Source organism: Oryctolagus cuniculus, chromosome 13, assembly GCF_051225735.1.
Source record: "Oryctolagus cuniculus isolate XC-2025 breed Fujian yellow rabbit chromosome 13, ASM5122573v1, whole genome shotgun sequence".
NCBI classification, from domain to species: Eukaryota; Metazoa; Chordata; class Mammalia; order Lagomorpha; family Leporidae; genus Oryctolagus; species Oryctolagus cuniculus.
The window spans coordinates 99,914,308-99,936,047 of NC_142879.1; the positions used below are offsets into that span (position 1 = coordinate 99,914,308).

Genomic DNA, 21,740 nt, shown 5'->3' on the forward strand with positions numbered 1-21,740 from the left:
CATTGATTTAAGGTAACTGGAAATTAAAGAACACTATTTTGTGACAGAAGACTTGGGTTTCATATTAAGTAATTGACTTTTGGCAAACAAAATCAAGACAGCACACCTCCTCACACCCCCTTGTTTGAGAGACAGAGAATGCTTCCATCTGCTGGTTTCTCCCTGAGTGTCCTCAGCCTGCACTGGGCATTGCCGAAGCCTGGGGCTAGGCACTCTGAGTCAGCTCTCCCACACTGAGTGACAGAGGCCCCACACTGAAGTCTTCGTCACTGCACAGGATCATCGGGATCTGCACAGGAGGCTTTCCTTTTGAAGTAAATGAGTAGCACCCAGCTTCCGGGCATTCTGATCAAACTGAGGGGGTACATACATAGAGGATTATTGAGATGAAAAACACCCCCCCTCTTTTTTTTAAGTAAGTAGATGTGTTGGCACAGCAGGTGTCTTGTCCTGCTGGCTAGATCCTGAAGTTGTGCAGTACTGGATTGGGCCAAGCTTCTTTATTTAGTGGGTGAGGATCCCAAAGAAGAGAAAGAGCAGAGCCTAATACCTTTTTTTGAAAATAACCTCTTTCCCTTTGGGTATAATAAATGAAGGGAGAAATTAGCAAGATCTGACAGAAAGTTAAAATAACTATTTTTATGTTTTTAAATTGTTTATCTGTATGTATCTGTTTCTTAGACTCAGTAGTTTTATTGCTTTTTTCTTTATGACCTTTTAAAAAAGATTTGAAAGGCAGAGTTATAGCAAGAGAGAGAGATCTTCCATCCACCGATTCATTCCCAAATGGCTGCAGTGTCTGGGCCAGGCCAAAGCCAGGAGCTTCATCCAGGTCTCATGAGGGTGGCAGGGGCCCAAGCATTTGTATACCACTGCTTTCCCAGGTGCATTAGGAGAGAGCTGAATGGGAAGTGGAGGAGCCAGGATTTGAGTTGGCTCTCTGATCTGAGATGCTGGTGTCACAGGCAGTGGTTTAACCTGCTGTGCTACAACACCAGCCCCTTCGTCATGATTGCAAAGGAAGGAATTTTTATTTAAAAAAAATTAGAGGACAGGTAAGGTTTTTTTTTAAACCCTAAGACATAGTAACATTTTGGGAATTATCCCTTTTTTGTTTGTGCATATAAATTTTGTGTTGAAATTACATATGTAGCTTTTATACCAAAAATGGGATTGTATATTACTGGCTTTGAGCTGTTTTTCCCCCAGTAATATTTCAGGGCTGTGTTTTTATGTGCATTTGTAATTGCATATTTGCTCTCTTGTCTGCCCAGTATTGCATTGTTTTGATGTACCTTCTTTATCCGTGGACATGTGGGTAGTTTTCATCCTTTTCTGCTATAAATGAAATTGTGGTTCTTACCTGCACACTTAAGCTGATTCCTAAGCAAATGAGGGTTTAGTGGGTCTGTGGCCATGTTGAAATGAAATTCTGCTCTAACACCTTTTTTCCTTGGCATTTTAAAATGGTTGAGAAGGGACTTCACTTTGTATCATTGCTTTTTCCTTTTTAGTGATCAAGTGAGCTGTAGTTGCTGTGGTAGTAATGGTCAGTAAGCCATTTAAGTGTTTGAGTTTGCCTATCAAAAAATGTTGGCAGTTTTCCTTTATGTCCAATCCATGGGGTGAGGCTGAAAACCTGTTGGTGACTACCCACAGAAGTGTGATGGCTAAGAGGGGGAAGGCTTGGGAAGATACATTAAGTTTTGAAGGATATGTTAGTACAACTTGACATTGAAAAGTTTATGAGTAGAATGTTTCCATCTCTAAACTGTGGCTTGTTAGAGTGAAAGCTGTGTGTTTCGAGAAACCTTGTTGGGGTTTCTCTTAGCATTGGTGGCATTTTTAAGTCTGGCAGGTCTTGGTTGTGGGAAGCTGTCTTGGTGTATGTTGTTGAACCCAACACCCTGCGTGTACTTGCTAGGTGCTAGCAGCGTATTCCCAGGGGGCTGTTTACACACAATTAGCTACCTCAGTGCCTTGTGTTTAGAGTTATGATAGCAGGCTGTGTGGCAGTGGCTTCCTTGGATCCTCTAATGCCCCCCCACACTGCTTTTTAACACTTAGAAATAGTACAAGTATGATTTTTAATGTTCATCTTGAGTATATTTAATACATTTGACTATAGCATATGAACTGGAAATGTAATTTTCTTAGTCAAGAAAATGAAAAGTTCTAGGTAGTAAAGTGGTAGGACTGAGGGTGATATTATTCCTATTCAAACAGAAGGTTTCTATTGTAATAAAAACTCTGGAATAAAACTGAGTATTTTATGTCCATGGAGGTTGATAGTTTATGATGCAATGGCGTTACAGGCTGGGATACCTGAGTCTACTAATTTTATATATTGTCACTGTTAAAAGACCTTGGGTTTTGATGTGATTGGCATTTTTGACTATCCCAGTGCCTTTTATTGTGTTATGACACAGTGGTTGTGTACTGACAGATTTAAAATTGACTTGCAGTTTGAGTGTGTGGCTTTCTTTGCTATACTGGTCTTTGAATTGGAAAAAGCAGTAGTGAATGGGAGTGGTGGAGCATCATATACTGGAATGTTAGTGTTTCCTTGGTTACTTTAATTCCAGTTACTGATGGGCATTTTGGAGTTCAGGGTAGAGACTTTTTTTGGTAAATATAAACTTAGTGAACGTGATTGTCCAGATTTTCCTTTTGTCATGTTGTTTTGTGGAAACAGTGCTTCCCATCAATTTATGGATAGAGCTTAGACTTTCCAGTGCCTATTTCTGAATTTAAAATTTTTTTGGTTTTAGATTGAGGGAGGATCTGTTTTAATGTAATCGGTGATACCAGTTTGTAGGATTTCTATTTTCAGATAGCATTATCTGAAAGTAACATGATTTTGTTACTCTGGTGTTTGTTAGTATTAAGAAAGCTGAATTGGTTTACATACTAGATGGTGTGCTCAGTCATCTTACATGAGGCCATTTACATTCTGGCATAAACTACTTTAGAGCCGCTGTTTAGTACCATAGTATTTAGAGGAAGCAGGCTAATAAAGTCGATATTTCTTTGCAGTTGAACCACTGTGGATAATTTAATTTGAATTTATGGTCCATATTGTGGGGAGCAATCCGGACTGGACTAAGTTACTGAAATTAAGACTTATTCTATGCATCTGCTCTCCCACAATATGGCGCTGGGAGAGAAGTAAACAGCTTCCGCACAGCTGCCTCCAGTTCAACCAATTAACTGTAGGACTTGCTCCTGATTGGAGAGCAGCGTACTCGGCGTGTGGGCAGCCGAGTTGGGATTGGCGGAGGAGGACTATAAAGGAGGAGAGAGACGGCATGCACCAGGAACATCTAAGGGGAACACCTGTGCAGCCCCCGAGAAAGCCGGCCGGCGGTGTGCCGCTCCCCTGCGGAAGTGGGGAATGTGGCCAGGGGGAACTGCCCTTCCACGGAGGTGGAAGGGATAGTAGCCAACCCGGGAAGAACCAGCAGCAAACCCGGGGAGGGCCGAGCAGACGAAAGAACAGCGCAGGGTCCTGTGTCGTTCCTCCACGAAGAGGGGGAGCGACATAATGGTGCCGTGACTCGGATAGGAAGCCTAGGCAGGGTTCAGTGTCGTTCCTCCACGAAGAGGGGGAGCGACATAATGGTGCCGTGACTCGGATAGGAAGCCTAGGCAGGGTTCAGTGTCGTTCCTCCACGAAGAGGGGGAGCGACATAATGGTGCCGTGACTCGGATAGGAAGCCTAGGCAGGGCTTAGTGTCGTTCCCCCATGAAGACGGGGAGCGACATAATGGTGCCGTGACTCGGATAGGAAACCTAGCTCGGATAGGAAACCTAGGACGGATAGGAAACCTAGGAGGGAAAGACAGGGAAGAAGCAGGAAAATACCGGAGAGAGAGACTAGCAAAGAGCCTAGGTGCCGGAAGAAGCTATTGAAAGCCTAGGCAGAGACTCGGATATGGACTGTGAGAAAGAAGTTAGGATTTAAAGTGAAAGCAAGAAGAAACTTAGACTCAGATACAGACTGCAGGTTGAAAGTGAAAGTGAAACCTATAAGAAACTTAGACTCGGATACGGACTGTGGGGAGTAGCCAGGAGAAATGAGAGGAATATTGTTGGAAGAAAACTTAAGGAAACATACCGGGTAGAGAAAAATGTTAGGGAGGATGAAGCCGCGAGTGCAGGCCGAGGCGGAGATATAAGCCACCTTGGAATTCTTCAAGTCACCCCGGGGAGCAAGAGGCGAAGATCTGGAACCAGAGGCAGAGACGTGGGCCGCCAGGTTGAAATTCGCCAGGTTAGTCCGGGGAACTTGGACTGAATGCCGGTGGTGGCGGAAACATTCGCGGAAGCCGCCGCGTGCAGAGAGAGCACGGGGCGTGAATAGATGGGGAATGCCGGGGCTGGCGCGAGGCCGTGGTGCGGGCGCGAAGTGCGTGGAGACCGCGGAGCATGCGCGCAGAGCCGGGAACCCGCCGGCGGGGCGAGGCACCGGGAAGCCGCGCAGAGCCGTGAACCCGCCGGCGGGGCGAGGCGCCGGGAAGCCGCGCAAAGCCGGGAAGCCGCGCAGATCGGAGAAGCGCGGGCTGAAGCGGCTCAGAGCCGGGAAGCCGCCGAGAAGCAGTCTCGGGGCGGGCGCCGGGAAGCCGCAAGGATAAGAGAAACAGAAGTTTAGAAGTAAGATGAGAGAAATAGGAATGTTGGAAGATAGAAGTAAAATGGGAGAAATAGGAATGCCCGGAGATAGAGAAATAGAAAGGCCTCCCCTCAACATGCCAATGAGAAAGCTTGGATTCGGTCTGCCTGATTAAGCGAGGCGATGAGCACCTGGGCGGCTAGCAGCTTATGCGCCGCAGGTCACCGAAGACAGGCACGAAGTAACATCAGTAAGGCTTCCCCACGATGCAACAATTAGGAGGCTTGGATTCGGTCTGCCTGATTTAAGGCGGTAAGCACCAGCAAGCAGCTCGACCAAAGCATGAGCTGCAGGTCACCGAAGATAGGCACAAACCGAATCCAAGCCTTCTCATTGCCGTATTGTGGGGGAGACTTATTAGTGTTGGTTCGTGCCTATCTTCGGTGACCTGCAGCTCATACTCTGGTCGAGCTGCTTGCTGGTGCTTACCGCCTTAATCAGGCAGACCGAGTCCAAGCCTCCTAACTGTTGTATTGTGGGGAAGCCTTACTGATGTTACTTCGTGCCTGTCTTCGGTGACCTGCGGCGCATAAGCTGCTAGCCGCCCAGGTGCTCATCACCTCGCTTAATCAGGCAGACCGAATCCAAGCTTTCTCATTGGCATGTTGAGGGGAGGCCTTTCTATTTCTCTATCTCCGGGCATTCCTATTTCTCCCATTTTACTTCTATCTTCCAACATTCCTATTTCTCTCATCTTACTTCTAAACTTCTGTTTCTCTTATCCTTGCGGCTTCCCGGCGCCCGCCCCGAGACTGCTTCTCGGCGGCTTCCCGGCTCTGAGCCGCTTCAGCCCGCGCTTCTCCGATCTGCGCGGCTTCCCGGCTTTGCGCGGCTTCCCGGCGCCTCGCCCCGCCGGCGGGTTCACGGCTCTGCGCGGCTTCCCGGTGCCTCGCCCCGCCGGCGGGTTCCCGGCTCTGCGCGCACGCTCCGCGGTCTCCACGCACTTCGCGCCCGCACCACGGCCTCGCGCCAGCCCTGGCGTTCCCCATCTATTCACGCCCCGTGCTCTCTCTGCACGCGGTGGCTTCCGCGAATGTTTCCGCCACCACCGGCATTCAGTCCAAGTTCCCCGGACTAACCTGGCGAATTTCAACCTGGCGGCCCACGTCTCTGCCTCTGGTTCCAGATCTTCGCCTCTTGCTCCCCGGGGTGACTTGAAGAATTCCAAGGTGGCTTATATCTCCGCCTCGGCCTGCACTCGCGGCTTCATCCTCCCTAACATTTTTCTCTACCCGGTATGTTTCCTTAAGTTTTCTTCCAACAATATTCCTCTCATTTCTCCTGGCTACTCCCCACAGTCCGTATCCGAGTCTAAGTTTCTTATAGGTTTCACTTTCACTTTCAACCTGCAGTCTGTATCTGAGTCTAAGTTTCTTCTTGCTTTCACTTTAAATCCTAACTTCTTTCTCACAGTCCATATCCGAGTCTCTGCCTAGGCTTTCAATAGCTTCTTCCGGCACCTAGGCTCTTTGCTAGTCTCTCTCTCCGGTATTTTCCTGCTTCTTCCCTGTCTTTCCCTCCTAGGTTTCCTATCCGTCCTAGGTTTCCTATCCGAGCTAGGTTTCCTATCCGAGTCACGGCACCATTATGTCGCTCCCCGTCTTCATGGGGGAACGACACTAAGCCCTGCCTAGGCTTCCTATCCGAGTCACGGCACCATTATGTCGCTCCCCCTCTTGGTGGAGGAACGACACAGGACCCTGCGCTGTTCCTTCGTCTGCTCGGCCCTCCCCGGGTTTGCTGCTGGTTCTTCCCGGGTTGGCTACTATCCCTTCCACCTCCGTGGAAGGGCAGTTCCCCCTGGCCACATTCCCCACTTCCGCAGGGGAGCGGCACACCGCCAGCCGGCTCTACTCGGGGGCTGCACAGGTGTTCCTTCAGCTAGATGTTCCCCATAGATGTTCCTGGTGCATGCCGTCTCTCTCCTCCTTTATAGTCCTCCTCCGCCAATCCTAACTCGGCTGCCCACACGCCGAGTACGCTGCTCTCCAATCAGGAGCAGGTCCTACAGTTTATTGGTTGAACTGGAGGCAGCTGCGTAGAAGCTGTTTTCTCCTCTCCCAGCGCCATATTGTGGGAGAGCAGACGCATAGAATAAGTCTTAATTCCAGTAACTCAGTCTAGTCCGGGTTGCTCCCCACACATATGTTACAGAAAAACACTTTTTCTGTTTTATAACATTAAAAATTTGAGTGAAATGTTGTAACTCTAAATACTGATTTTCTTTTTAATGTTTTGTTTGAACAACAGTGTGGTTCTGAAGAATCCTAAGGAATGAATAGCCCACTGGAAATTTGAGCATAGATATTTATAGTTGAGTAAAAACTCTTCTTTTACTATTTGGATATTTATATACCCGTGGTAAAACTGCAGAAACTAACTGGGCTTGCAGTTTTATTGAAAGATACATAAGAACAAGAATGTTGCTGAATCAGCTGATGTTAAAGAGAGGATTCTAACGTAATCTTTTTTCTTCCCCTTTCTGTCATTCCAACATCTTTTTCGAACTGTGAACTAAAGTGGAAGACAAGCATTCCAGTGATGCCAGTAGTTTGCTCCCACAGAATATTCTGTCTCAGACAAGCAGACACAATGACAGAGACTACAGACTGCCAAGAGCAGACACTCACAGTAGTTCTGCGCCAGTACAGCACCCCATCAAGCCAGTGGTTCATCCAGCTGCTGCCCCAGGCGCTCTTCCTTCTAGTCCATTTACGCTGCAGTCTGATCACCAGCCAAAGAAATCATTTGATGCTAATGGAGCATCTACTTTGTCAAAACTGCCTATACCCACATCTTCTGTCCCTGCACAGAAAACAGAAAGAAAAGGTATGTCGTTACTACTAGATGCTGCGCGTGAACTAGTTTCTGCTGTAGTACATTATTTCCTTTGGCTTAAGACTCTTATCGATAAGTTTTTTTAAGTTTTCTAGACTGTTACTGCATAAATTTAGGTCTAGAGTTAGCAGTACTTTGCCTTTTCTTGTAATTTATTATCAAGCCTCAGAACTGTTTTTTCCTTTGACACTGACATCAAGTGCTTAATTTATAACCAAAGTGGTTTAAGTAACTTGTCAAAGTCCAATAACTGTCCCTTTGTATTTATGTAAAATACTCTTGTGGTAGTTGTCTTGATAGTCTAGAAATTGATTCTCTTAATTAAAATTTAATATGAACAGAGACAAAACTTGTTTTTGTACAACATGAACTCATTGGTTTCATTTTGTGAGTTAGAAAACTGAGTCATGAGTCTCAAGTTAACTAATGTCTGAATTTGATTGTAAGTCTGAAGTGAAACATTGCAATACAAATTATGTTTAGCCAACTCTGTGTTAATAACCATAGCATATTCAAAAAAGAAGTGTGACAACAACTACTTGGGAGGTGGAAGCAGTGTGATAAGAACTATATTTGCATGAACCATTGACTCTGACTTTTACCTCACCATATATATATATTTTTTTTAAATAAGGAAGTTAAAAGACAAATTTTCATGGTTAGACCAGTTGGCAGACCATTAGTAAGTGTTGAGGAATTTTTGAAATGTCCCGTGAGTTTAGGAGATGAAGAGTTTGAGTTTTTAAGCGCAGTTAATTGCTTGACAAGTTGTTTTGGACTGTTGATGAAGGATTCACATAGCTGCTTTACTTTTGCCTCTGGTTTTCTCTTGTGTGTGCTATTTGATTTTCCTTTGTACTACAGTGTGTTTCAGAGTACTAAACTAATATTTTTACTATACAGTATACAGTTAAACAGATTAATGCTTGTTTCAAATGTTAAAGTCCTTTGTACCAAAATTGATAGGTTCTTTGTACCAAAATTGATAGGTTCTCATCAGATTTACCCTGTTGGACAAATCCATATGCAGATAAAATTCTTGATGAAATCTGAATTCCTGCAACAGTTAATTTATTTTTTTCCAAAGGATGGTTTGATTTTTTTTCATTTCCTATAATTTTGTAAGAAAATTTTGTAAGAAAATTGTAAGAAAAACTTACTTTATTTAGAAGAACTCCAAAGTTAAAAACCTTGAGACCTTCTGAAGTCTTTATTCAGGTTCCCATTTGTTCACCTAACACTTCACAGCTCCCCTGGGCTTCTGTGATAGTACTGTCCTGCAGGTTCCTTGTTCTAGTCTCTTCTCCTTAAATGGCAGCACCATACTTTGTCTTGCTTAACGTGTCCTCCCTCTTTTTATCATTATCTTTGGTTTTATTCCCTTCTGCATGCTGTATTTGTTAAATTTCCTCGGATACAGAGTGTCCCAAATTTCTCCCTTTCCCACAATGTATTAGATTCTCAGTAACTGACAGAATTAACCATCAACTTGTTCTCTGGTATTCTCAAGGCCAGGCACATTTCTGCCACCTTTTGACAATCTTTGCACTCTTTGCTGTATTTCATTTGTGTGTACTCTTTCTATTGTCACTGCTACTTCCATTATTAAACTCAGGTCATCTCTCTTGAAGCAGGCTTCTGATGATCTCCCTGTCCTTCCTGCCCGGTCTGGTCACTCACTGCAGCACCACCATCCTAAAGTGAGATTGGACTCTGTTGCTTTCTTGCTTAAAGGCTTGTACTGGTTTGCCATTACGCAGAGGATAAAGTCTAGACTCCTAAGTAAGCTGTGCGTCTCCCTAGTTTGATCTCCAGTCATTCCACTCCACATTCCCTACAATTGCTCTGTTGCAGGCGTGTGTGTTTCTGGACGTGGTAACGTTCATTCATGTTCCTTGTGTTCGCTAGATGGAAGGACATGTCTGTTCCTGTCCTGCTGAACTCAGTATTCTTTCTTGAAAGTCCAAATCTCACATCCTTCAGGTTCTTAACTGTCAGTTAACCTCTCCCAGTCTGTTTCCCAAGCACTTGGCCCTTTGTCTATTTTAGTGCTTATCACACTATTTTAGTTTTTTCAGACAGTTATGTTTAGGTTCGACATTGTGTTTTACTGCATTTTGTACTGTGCTCACCTTCTCTCCCCTCATCCCCCATGCTTGAGTCAGCATTTCCAACAACCTTAGTTAAAAATGACTGTGAACCAGAGTTGGTGCTAATTATTTTACGTATACTTAGTGTGTTCCTTGAAACAACACTAGAAGGGAAGAGACTGTCTCTTACCATAGAAATGAGAGGCCTGAACAGTTCAAACACATGTTAGAGTATTTCAGGTGGCTTCTCCAAAATCCATGTTCTTTCCCCAAAACCATATGTAATGAAAGATAACAAATTATCAGTTAAGACTTCGGTAATTTAAAATTGCGAACAAATTGGAGGTGACTCAAGTGTAAATTGTACAAAGTGTATTTGCTAATCACAGATACTATATACAGAATTTTATGTATGGTAATTTTAAACTTAGAGGAAGAAATTTGATAAACTTGGAGCTGCCTGTTTTATAGGGGAAATTGTATAGTCTTTCCAAGTACTTTCCTTGTGTATATAAATCAGACGATTTTACTTCCTTAAAGATGTCTTAACAGTTTTGATACTTTCAGATTGTTCTAGTTACTCTAAATTTATGCAATGTTCATTACACTAAAATTTTTTTTCCTCAGTGAAGATATCCATGTTACTCATGTTGAGCTTCCTGTTTTCTGGTTTTTTTTTGTTTTTGTTTTTGGACAGGCAGAGTGGACAGTGAGAGAGAGAGAGAAAGGTCTTCCTTTACCGTTGGTTCACCCTCCAATGGCCACTGGGACCTGTGCACCGTGCTGATCTGAAGCCAGGAGTCAGGTACTTCCTCCTGGTCTCCCATGCTGGTGCAGGGCCCAAGCACTTGGGCCATCCTCCACTGCACTCCCGGGCCACAGCAGAGAGCTGGCCTGGAGGAGGGGCAACTGTGACAGAATCCAGCGCCCCAACTGGGACTAGAACCTGGTGTGCAGGCGCCACAGGCGGAGGATTAGCCTGTTGAGCTGCAGCGCCGTCCTATTTTTTTTTTTTTTTAAGATTTTTTTTTTTTTTTTGTGACAGGCAGAGTGGACAGTGAGAGAGAGAGACAGAGAGAAAGGTCTTCCTTTGCCGTTGGTTCACCCTCCAATGGCCGCCGCAGAGGCGTGCTGCGGCCGGCGCACCGCGCTGATCCGATGGCAGGAGCCAGGAGCCAGGTGCTTTTCCTGGTCTCCCATGGGGTGCAGGGCCCAAGCACCTGGGCCATCCTCCACTGCACTCCCTGGCCACAGCAGAGAGCTGGCCTGGAAGAGGGGCAACCGGGACAGAATCCGGTGCCCCGACCGGGACTAGAACCCGGTGTGCTGGTGCCGCTAGGCGGAGGATTAGCCTAGTGAGCCGCGGCGCCGGCCTTTTTTTTAAGATTTGTTTATTTGAAAGAGTTACAGAGAGCGAGCTTCCATCCAAAGATTCACTCCCCAGATGGCTGCAATGGCCGGAGCTAAGAACTCCTGGTCTCCCACATGGGGGCAGGGGCCCAGGCACTTGGGCCATCTTCTGCTTTTCCCGTCAGCAGGGAACTGGATCAGAAATGGAGCAGCCGGGACACGAACTGGTGCCCATTTGGGATGCTAGCATCGCAGGCAGTAGCTTTACCTGCTGTGCCACAGCACCTGCCCTGACTTCTCATCTTTACAGGGGTTTTCCCCCACGAATAATTCATGTTAAAGGGTGATAATTCAGATCAGATTGGTCACTTGGCTTTAAGTGTAGTTAAGCTGTATCTAGTGGTAGCATGTTTTATTAAATAATGTTTTATTTATTGATAATTATGTTTTATTAAATAACACAAGAGCGGAATCTGTCTTAGCCATAGCTCTGTCCCTAGTACTTGACTGATAATAAGTGGCATCTGTTTGTTGTGGATGGATAAACATCTGTGTGAGTAGTAATGGATGTATTGAGGAGGATTGGAGAAGCTCCTGCATAGGTCCTGGTTTTAAAAATGTATTTGGGGGGCTGGCACTGTGGTGTTGCGGTTAAAGCTGCCACCTGCAGTGCCGGCATCCCTATGGGCACCGGTTCAAGTCCCAGCTGCTCCATTCTGATCCAGCTCTCTGCTATAGCCTGGGAAAGCAGTGGAAGATGGTCCAAGTCCTTGGGCTCCTGCACCCACTTTGGCTCAAGCTGTTGCAGCCAGTTGGGGAGCGAACCAGCAGATGGAAGTCAGTCTCTCTCCCCTCCCCTCCCCTCCCCTCTGCTCTCCTCTCCGCGTGTAACTCTGACTTTCAAATAAATAAATAAATCTTTTTAAAAGGTGTATTTGGAGAAAAACAATGAATATATGTGTTGTGTATCTAAAACATCTCAGCTGGGCACTTAACATCAGCTTAATGTAGAGAACAATGCTGGTGTTAGGGTAAAAAGAAGGGTTCAGGTTGTCCCCATTGAGGCCTGTTTGTGAGGGTTAACATTTGAGCATCTAGGGGTAAGAGAGATCACTTTGTTTGGCAACCATATACCAAAGTAATAGAGAAGTTGTTACCTTAGAGAGCATAAAACTGATTTTTATCAGCTGCCTTCATGACCCTTCTAACTGGCTTAACGCTCGACCCTTCTGGATTTGTGAAATGACAGTAAGCAGGGGATGTGTGGGTCCTTGTTTCTTGCTATGGCCAAATAAGTGTCAGAATTACACATTTTTTAAAAACATGTTTTATTTATTTGAAAAGCCTACAACAGCCGGAACTGTACCAGGTCAAAACTAGGCGCCCAGAACTCCATCCAGTTCTCTCATGTGAGTGGCAGGCCCAACTACTTGAGCCATCACCTGCTACCTCCCAGGGTGCACATAAGCAGGAAGCTGGACTGGAGCTTAGAGCCAGGACTCAAACCTAGCACTCCAGTGTGGGCTGAAGTTGTCCCAGATAGTGTCTTAACTGCTGTGCCAAATGCCTGCCCCTAGAAGAATTTAATGAACATAAAAAGCAGTTTTCTCATTTAGTATTTTAGAGTTAGGATTTAGTGGCATACATAAGTTTGAAAGTGAAACAAAATAGCCACCGAAGCAGACCTGTTCAGTGACCTGAGGTTTAGGTCTCAGAGGCTTAGCCTGTCTAAACAGCATGGCTCACTTCCTCATGGCGGGCTGGAGATCTTGTGTCATGCAGTAATTTGATGTGTGAGTCACTTAGAATAAAGTTCTCATGTGTGTTCATGGTACATGTCAACTACATGAAATTTGAATGAACTGAAATCTTCATTATGTGTGAAGTTATTAGCCGTAGAAGTTCATTAATTGGCTGTAGTGGATTCCCTTCAGTCCTCAGATGCTTTGCTTTAAAATGACTTTTAGGAATACTGAATATCATGAAAAATTAGACTGGCCATAAAATTACTCCAATTTGTTAAATAACTGAGTATATATTTGTGGAGGAATTTAATCTTGGTAAGTTAAACTAAATAGTATTTGATCAACTTCTTAGAGGTGGCATTTTGAACAGGCATGCAAGAGAAACAACTATGACACAAAAAAACTGTAGAAAACATTGGGTATTATTTGAAGCTAATTAAAGAAAACCTTTTTTTAAATTTATGATTTATTTACTTGAAAGAGAGAGAAAAGTCTTCTGGTTCACTCCCCAGTTGGCCACACTGACTGGAGCTGGCTGATGTGAAGCCAGAAGTCTGGAGCTTCCTCCAGGTCTCCTACGTGGGTGCAGGGGCCCAAGCACTAGGGGCCATCTGCTGCTGCTGTCCCAGGCCATAGCAGAGAGCTGGGTCAGAAATGGAGTATCGGGACTTGATCTGGCACCTAATTGGGATGCCAGCACAGCAGGCAGTGGCTTTACCCCTGTGCCACAGAGCCGGCCCCAGGAAGACCTTCTTAAGACCTAAAATGCATTTGCCTTTTAAAAAGTTGATAAATTTGACCAAGTAAGACATCTAAGATTTCTTTATAACAGAGATACAGTAAACTGACAGACAAATTTTGGGAGAAAATATTTGTAGTATTTTGATAAGATACGTTAAGAATTTATACAGAACATTGGGTCAAAGAAAATCGAAAAAACTATAGGAGGCTTATCTTCGTGATGTTACTTTTTATCAGTGATTTCTTGAATATGACACCAAAAGCACAGGCAACTAAAGGAAAAATAAATTTGAATTCACCAGTATTAACCTCTGTGTGTCAAGGGATACAGTCAAGAAGAGGCAACCCTAGAGTGAGAAAATATTTATAAATCATAAATGTGATACAGGGTTAATATCTAGAATATATAAAGGAGTCTAACAGTAACAACAGAAAGCCCAGTTCAAATGTGGGCAGACTTTACCTAAGTGATACTTCTCCAGAGAACATATTCTAGTGGCCAGTGGACACATGAGAAGATGGTCAGCATCATTAATCACCAGGGAAATGCAAATCAGAACCACAATTCCGTGCCTGTCATGCTCATTAGTATGAGTAGTTGTGGTTTTTTTAAAGTAGAAATAAAGAGCAATTTGTTTGTTTTAGGATGTAGAGAAATTGGAACCCCGTGCATTGCTTATGATAGAGCCCCTGTGGAACACAGTTTGGCAGTTTCTTAAAGAATTAAGAGAGGATTACCTATGGCATCCAGCAGTTTTGCTCCGGGATAAAGGCAGAGACACCACTGTTGGTAGCAATTATTGACAACAGATACTAGATAGAAACAATCCCAGCGTCCATCGCCATTGGATATGAGAAGATGAACAGTGTGATACTTGTATGTGCAGCCTTAGCCACCATAAAAGAAATGGAGCTCTGATACCATACCACAGCATGGATGAGCCTTGAGGAACAAGGCAGCAACACAAGGATAAATATGGGTCTGGTTGCATGTAGATGCCGCGCCTCGAGTGGGTAAATTCCTATAGAGAGAGAATAGTGGGTACAGGAGCTGGCAGGGAGTGTGAGTGAGGAGTTAACCACGTAGTGGGCAGTGTTTGGGAAGATGGACAGGTTCTGGAGTTGTATGGTGGTGGTCAGTGCACAAGACTGACATATACTTAACGTCCCTGCATTGTACACTTAGAGTGGAACATTTTGTCTGGTACATTGTACCAGCATAAAAGCATTGCAAGGATAAGATTGCCAATACATAATGAAAACTAAGGTTAAAACGTGAGCTGCTGTTTTGCCTCATGGTTAGTGACAGTTACTGTTTGGATGTGGAGAAACAGTTGGTGGGAACATGCAAGGTGGTAATGTTCATGTGGAGGTCCGTTTTTCAAAATCTGTCAAAGGTTTAAAAATGCACTAACGTTTTGTCTGTATAGTGCGAATATTTTTTCAGCTTAATGAGATGAGTTGCGAAAGTTAGTATCTTTGTTGTAAAGCAAATTTATGTACATTTATAAATACATGGAAAAGGTTCTGAAAGGATACATGCCTAAAGATACTCACTATGTGTATGTAAAGTAACTTGAAATGCAAATCATAGGAAGCCACGGAGCAGGAGCAGAGACTGGGCTGGCTGCCTTGTTTTCTCTGCTACACTTACTGTGTCGTTTGCTTTCCTTCAAAACGTGTTCCACGTCTCCTGTGGAGCACCACTGCAGAGGGTAGAAAGCAGACTGAGCTTTAGTGTCCTGCTCAGTGTTACACACCGTCAGAACCCTAGGAAGTTAATGATAAAAGTGCTGTTTTTATCAACATCTTTTTAGATTGTATTGTGTATCACAAAGAAAAATAGCTCACAAAGAAACTTTGGTTTATGTTCTTTGGGGTATTTTAAAAGGATCCTTAGAATAGTTGCGATGCTATTCTAGGTTCAGTCTTTAATACGTTGTAGTAACAAGTACTTTTGCAGTTTCCTTCCCCCTTCTGGCAGTAACTGGAAATACACATCAGTTCATAATTACAAGCATAAAAGGAGGGAAAGCAGTTTTACCTATTCAAACAGGATATACAGTGGATGACACAGTTGTGTGTGTTGCAGAATTGGTTAGAGGCCTAAAGTCACAGAGATGTCAACTGGAAAAGTAAGTTTAAAATGTATTCAAAAGAGATTAAGAAATGGAGCATGCATAGATAGGTGCCCATGCCTGTGTAGCAGAACCAGGTGTCCAGTCAACGAATCTATGTTGGTGTCATTCTGGTGCCAGATCCAATTCTTGCACTAGGGCTGACCGAGGCAAATAAAGCAAGATTTCGTTCCTGCAGGAGCTATGGTGAAGTAGAAGGGAGGGAACATTACTGTTGTTACACCGTAAAAAGGTGCTGGGCAGTGTGGTGGATCTGAGGGCTCTCTGGGCACAGGGGAGTGCTACCCAACCAGCACCTTCAGTATGAAGCTTGGACTCGCATTGCTACATTTGTGTTACATTCAGGTACATGTGTACTTTGAAGCATCTGATGGAACAAACTTTGAATAAGCTGCAGCTCTCTGAAGGGGTGTTTATGTGGTGTGTCCTGTGGGAGGCCTGGAGGCTGTGACAGATGGGGAGCGTGGCATTCCGAGACCCTGTCTGAACAGTCTCAGCTCTCTCTGGTTTCGTTCTTACTCCACTCTGTACTCTGCCTTGCCTTGTGCCATCTTTTACAATTTTTTTGGAGGTTTACTCTGTTTCTTCAGAGTCTCACGTTGAACTTTTCATGGGTCCCTAGGGTCATCAGATAGAGGCGAGGGCCCTAACCTTCCGAGGTGATTCTGTTCCTGTTTATTGAGAACTTACATGTAAAACCAAACCTTTTAGCAGAGAACTACCGACTTCCAGAGATGTACTTTCCCCAGTGGTCGCCCACGTCTGAAGAAGACTCCTCTGATTTCCACACTGATTTTCTCATTTGTAATTTCTCACAAAATTGAAAAAGTCAGTCGTCAGGACAAATAACCCTGTTGTAATTGGAAATTAGGGGTGTTGAAGTGTTTGTTACTTTTGTTCCTTTGAAGTGGTGCATATTGGCGTTCTGATTTGGAGTGTTTCCTTTGCTTGACATGAGGGGCCAACTGAAAAATTGTTAAGGGATAGGGACCCTTTTACCTACTGAGGGCCATTTGGATATTTCTAGCATCATGCGCAGGTCATACAGAATTATCAACTTAAAAATTGGCCTGCTATGGATTTAATTTTGTGGGCCAGGGGCTGGACGGTCCTGTGTAACTTGGCAAGTCTGTGAAAAGATTGGACGGCACTCAGGCAAAATTGAAAACACCTTGCATCTCCTTCTACCTTCTTTTCTCTGTTAAAAAGAAGAAAATCTGTGAGGTGACAGAGTGAGGATAGTTTCAGAGGGCTGTAAGTACTCATTTAACTGTTCGTGCAGTAAGTAAAAACACAGATCTGAACTTCACTGTGCACGTTAATCAACATGTCCGTAAGCTGTGTGTGGAAGAACCTTGAAGGGATATGATCTGGAGAAATGTGCTGATACAACATACATGTTTTATCATTTAATTTGGGTTTATTGATATTTGTCTATCAGTCCAGACCAGCAAAAGCCAAGCACAAAGTCTGCTGGATCTAGGACCAGGCTTTTTTAAGATGCATGCCTTAGAAGAGAAGAGCGTCTTAGCCCGACCCAGTGGAGCATGGGTAGCACCAGTCTTTGAAATGAATGGAAAGCAGCTCTGAGATGTGTCATTTGTAGAGAGCTGCTGTCCCTAATTCTGATGACCATTGTGATAGTGTTGTACAAAGACTGATGGGGAGGCCCTTTTCCGTAAGCTTGCTAGTAATTTGGCGCCTGTCCAGGAATGTGAAGGATGGTGAATGTTTAGTTCTGAGAGTTGAAAATGAAGATTTAAAGTTACTGCTCAACTGTGATACTCCTGAAACCTGCATGACTTCATAACAAGTCTAAAGGTCATATGTTGTATGTGCTATCTTAACTGCCTCCAAAAAATGCTTTGACAAGTGTCCTTCTTTGGTCTTCAGACCAGCCTTGTCAGAGTGTGGAGTGTGTGTTGCTGCCTGAGGGTCTGTGTTCTTGCATTAGAGCCCTGCTGTGTTGACAATTTCGTGGCAGAAAGATGGCATTTTGTGCTCTTTGTCTTGTCTGGGCATCCATGTGCTTCCGGTGTTGTGCTGGAATAAAGCAGGTGTGGTGATCTTTCTTACAACCTGCCTTACATCTCTGAGTTCTTCTGAGGGTGTACACCTAAGCACAGAGAGTGGATCCTGAAAGGGTGTTTATGGACAGCTTTTCTAGAAATGCCAAGTGGCTCTCTGATGTGGGTCTTCTCCATTAGAAACGTGAAGTAAGCCTTGCTTTGCTTCTTGCCAACAGTTGGCATTGTTAGGCTTTACATTTTTGCTACTGTGGTGATGTAAATGAATATCTTCCTCTGTTTTATGTTTTTGTGTTCATTAATGAAGTTGAGCATATTTTTTGTTTGCATTTCTTAGCCATTCAAGTGCTTGCTAAAATCTTTTTATGTCTTGTTTTAAAAATGCTTTCCTATTGAATAGTCTTAATTTATAGAAGTTTTTAAAAATATTATGACTACTAATACTTTGGATGTAATTGTTAAGCTTTTTGAAACTATAAAAACCTTCCTTGTAGTTTTAAAAATCTTTTAAAGACTTAAATAAAAAGTTGAGTCCACCTTCAACTGATTTTATCTGACAGAACTTGTCTTGCTTATTGTGTTCTTCAGCCACCACAGGAATCTTTAGAGCATTTAGAATTTACATTACCAGCTTGTCAGATGTTTCAGAAGCACTGTTAGGGCTTTGGTTGTTGTTGCATCCAGACTCCATAAATAAGGAGTTTGAAATAGAAACTTCCAAATATTCATGATTTTCCATGTGTGTTTTATGTTTTTTAATATCTAAATACTAAACATTTTACTAGTAGAAGAGTTCATTTTAGTGCTGATAATCTTTAAATGACACAGACAGATAAAGCATGGCCTCATGTAATATTACAGCACGGAACTTTGTAGTTCTGAAACTCGGCTAATACAGAGCTCTAGTACGTGACATCCTCAGTCTGTATGGGAGGTGACTACTGTGATGTCTGTTCTGACTTGTCTTACATAGGTAGGTTGCTGCCATGGTCATAACATTTTTTTCCACCTTATTTTACTAAATATCTAAATCTAGTCACGTAGAATTGTTCCTTTATCATCATGGAAGCTGTTTCAATATGTGGTTAAAATAACTGTTCACGACGGCATTCCCAGTAGGCAGAGCTCAGCGCTTTGTATGTCACACGTAGGAGTGCGGTATCAGGTTTTGTGACTTGCATTTATGTCACCTGGTCAGGTACTTACTGAGCACTTTGTGTGCTCCATTGTACGGACTAAATGGAATTAGACATTTCAGATGCCAGTTCTCATACGTATGCTTGTTCTGCTTTGCCAAATTCAGGTAACTTTTTTCAGCCATATTGTCTTATTTATTTAGAATCTGCACCAGGAGACAAGGCAGTATCACATTCTTGCACAACTCCTTCCACATCTTCTGCCTCTGGACTGAATCCCACGTCTGCACCTCCGACATCCGCTTCAGCAGTCCCCGTTTCTCCTGTTCCGCAGTCACCAATACCTCCATTACTTCAGGACCCAAATCTTCTTAGACAGTTGCTTCCTGCTTTGCAAGCTACACTGCAGCTTAATAATTCTAATGTGGACATATCCAAAGTAAATGAAGGTAAATTTTCATAGTAACAATGGTTATCATGTTTTTTTCCCCAAAAAGATTTGAGAGACAGACCAACAGTGAGCTCCCATCCAGCTGTTTCACTCACCAAAAGACCTGCCGTGACTGTTGGCAAGGCAGGAATAAGAGCCGGGAACAAAGTCCAGGTCTCCCGTGTAGGTAACAAGGACCCAAGTACTTGAGCTGTCTCCTGCTGCCTTCCAGCGTGTGTATTAGCAGGAAGCTGGAATTTGGAACAGAGCTGAGATTCAAAACCCAGGCATTCTTAACTGCTAGACTAAAAGCCTGCCCCCATAGTGAAAAGGTATTTAAAATGTATTTATGGGGGCCGGCACTGTGGCTCACTTGGTTAGTCCTCCACCTACAGTGCCGGCATCCCATATGGGCACCAGGTTCTAGTTCCGGTTGCTCCTCTTCCAGTCTAGCTCTCTACTGTGGCCTGGGAAGGCAGCGGAGGATGGCCCAAGTGCTTGGGCCCCTGCACCTGCATGGGAGCCGAGAAAGAAACACTTGGCTCCTGGTTTCAGATCAGCATAGCTCTGGCCGTAGCAGCCATTTGGGGAGTGAACCAATGGAAGGAAGACCTTTGTCTGTCTCACTATCTAACTCTGTCAAATTAAAAAAAAATATTGTAAAATGTGTTTGTGTTGTATAAAATTAGTAAATCTCTGCTTTAGTACTAGTCTTTTTTCCCTTATATTTGAACTTCTCAGAATTTAGAATTTATGTTCCACATAGTTTAAAGCCATGGCATATAATTGGGTTACATTTGTGTATATTTTTCAAGACTTGCTATGTATCTGGTAGTTACTAGAGATGAATCACTTCTGTAAGTGCTAAGTACTAGGAAATGAGGAGTTCAGGTAGTTATATAAAATACTTGAAACATTTTCTGAGAAAGGGGTAGGTACTGGATAAAATTTTGCCATTTTTTCCTGATTAATTACAATGTTTAATTCTGGCCTCTTAAGTATCAAAAGTACATGGTTTCCTAAGTACCATCTTTTTTCTGTTCACTCTTAATTAAAAGGTTGTTGGAATGGGTATGGCTGAAGGGTTTGTGTGGCTACTTTTCTAAAAATAAAAAAAATCATATGAAATAACAGCCATTTATCTGGTTAATCTTATATACTGCCCTGTGCACTTCCCATAAAATTGGCTAGGTTTCTGGGATAACCCACAGTTCTGAGAACACGGTCTAGTGTTTTCTAAAAAGTCTCACACTGAGGAGTTTTAATGGTAGATCTTAATTTATCTTTATTGTAAACTCACTCATTTTCTATCTACCTCAGATTATTTTTAATCTTTTTCAATATTTTTAAGAGATTTAGTTATTTGAAAGGCATAGTGACACAGAAAGAGAGGGATCATCCATTCTCTGATTTACTTCCTATGCGGCCATGGTAGGTAGCCAATGCCTGAGCCAGGCTGATGCTAGGAGCCAGAAACTCTAGCCTAGTATCCCACATGGAGGGCAGGGGCTCAACTACTTGAGCTGTCACTGCTGCCTTCCTGGGCACATTAGCAGGAAGCTGGATCAGAAGTGGAACAGGCAGCATTTTTTTAAAAGATTTATTTATTTATTTGAAAGAGTTCTACAAAGAGAGAAGGGGATGCAGAGAGGTCATCCATCTGCTGGTTCACTCCCCAGTTGGCCACAATGGTTGGAGCTGCACCGATCTGAAGCCAGGAGCATCTTCTGGGTCTCCCACGTGGGTACAGGGCCCCAAGTCCTTGGGCCATCTTCCACTGCTTTCCCAGGCCATAGCAGAGAGCTGGATGGGAAGTGGAGCAGCTGGGACATGAACCAGTGCCCATATGGGATGCCAGCACTGGAGGCAGCGGCTTTACTCGCTATGCCACAGCACCGGCCCCCATCTTAAATCCTTATACCCATTATATTGCATCTTCTAGGTTTTGTTTCTTTGTTGTTTATCTTGGTTCTTTTTTATTATTTTTTACTTATTTATTTGACAGGTAGAGTTATAGACACAGAGAGAGAGAGACAGAGAGAAAGGTCTTCCTTCCATTGGTTCATTCTCCAAATGGCCCCTATGGCCAGTGCTGTGCCAATCCAAAGCCAGGAGCCAGGTGCTTCCTCCTGGTCTCCCATGTGGGTGCAGGGTCCCAAGCACTTGGGCCATCCTCCACTGCCCTCCTGGGCCACAGCAGAGAGCTGGACTGGAAGAGGAGCAACCGGAACTGGAACCCACCACCCATATGGGATGCTGGTGCCACAAGGCGGAGGATTAACCAAGTGAGCCATGGCACTGGCCCCTGTTTCTCTTGTTTCAAAAATTCATTTATTTTAAAGGTAGAGTTAACCAAGAAAGATCTTCCACTCCCGAGTGACCCCAGTATCTGAGGTTAGGCCAAGCTGCTCTAGGAACTTGGAACTCAATCTGTGTCTCCCACAGGCCCCAACACTTAGACTGTCTTCTGCTACTTTCCCAGGCCCATTAGCAGGGAACTGGTTAGAAGTAGAACAGCTGGGACTGGAATCGGCACCTGTATAGGACACTGGCATTGCAGGCAGTGGCCTGAC

The 21,740-nt window shown here is 43.9% G+C and overlaps 1 protein-coding gene across 1 annotated transcript in view; it reads left to right on the forward strand.

The window, feature by feature from the left end:
• The window catches only part of LOC103346384 (WW domain-containing adapter protein with coiled-coil-like), a 51,191-nt gene extending 30,927 nt beyond the window's left edge, over positions 1–20,264 (forward strand). Inside the window, exons 8-9 of the mRNA XM_089311274.1 lie at positions 7,193–7,501; positions 18,941–20,264. Of these exons, the coding sequence (XP_089167400.1) occupies positions 7,193–7,501; positions 18,941–19,200 (569 nt within the window). The 3' untranslated portion in view covers positions 19,201–20,264. The remainder of the gene's footprint in view (positions 1–7,192; positions 7,502–18,940) is intronic.
• Positions 20,265–21,740: the final 1,476 nt, after the last annotated feature.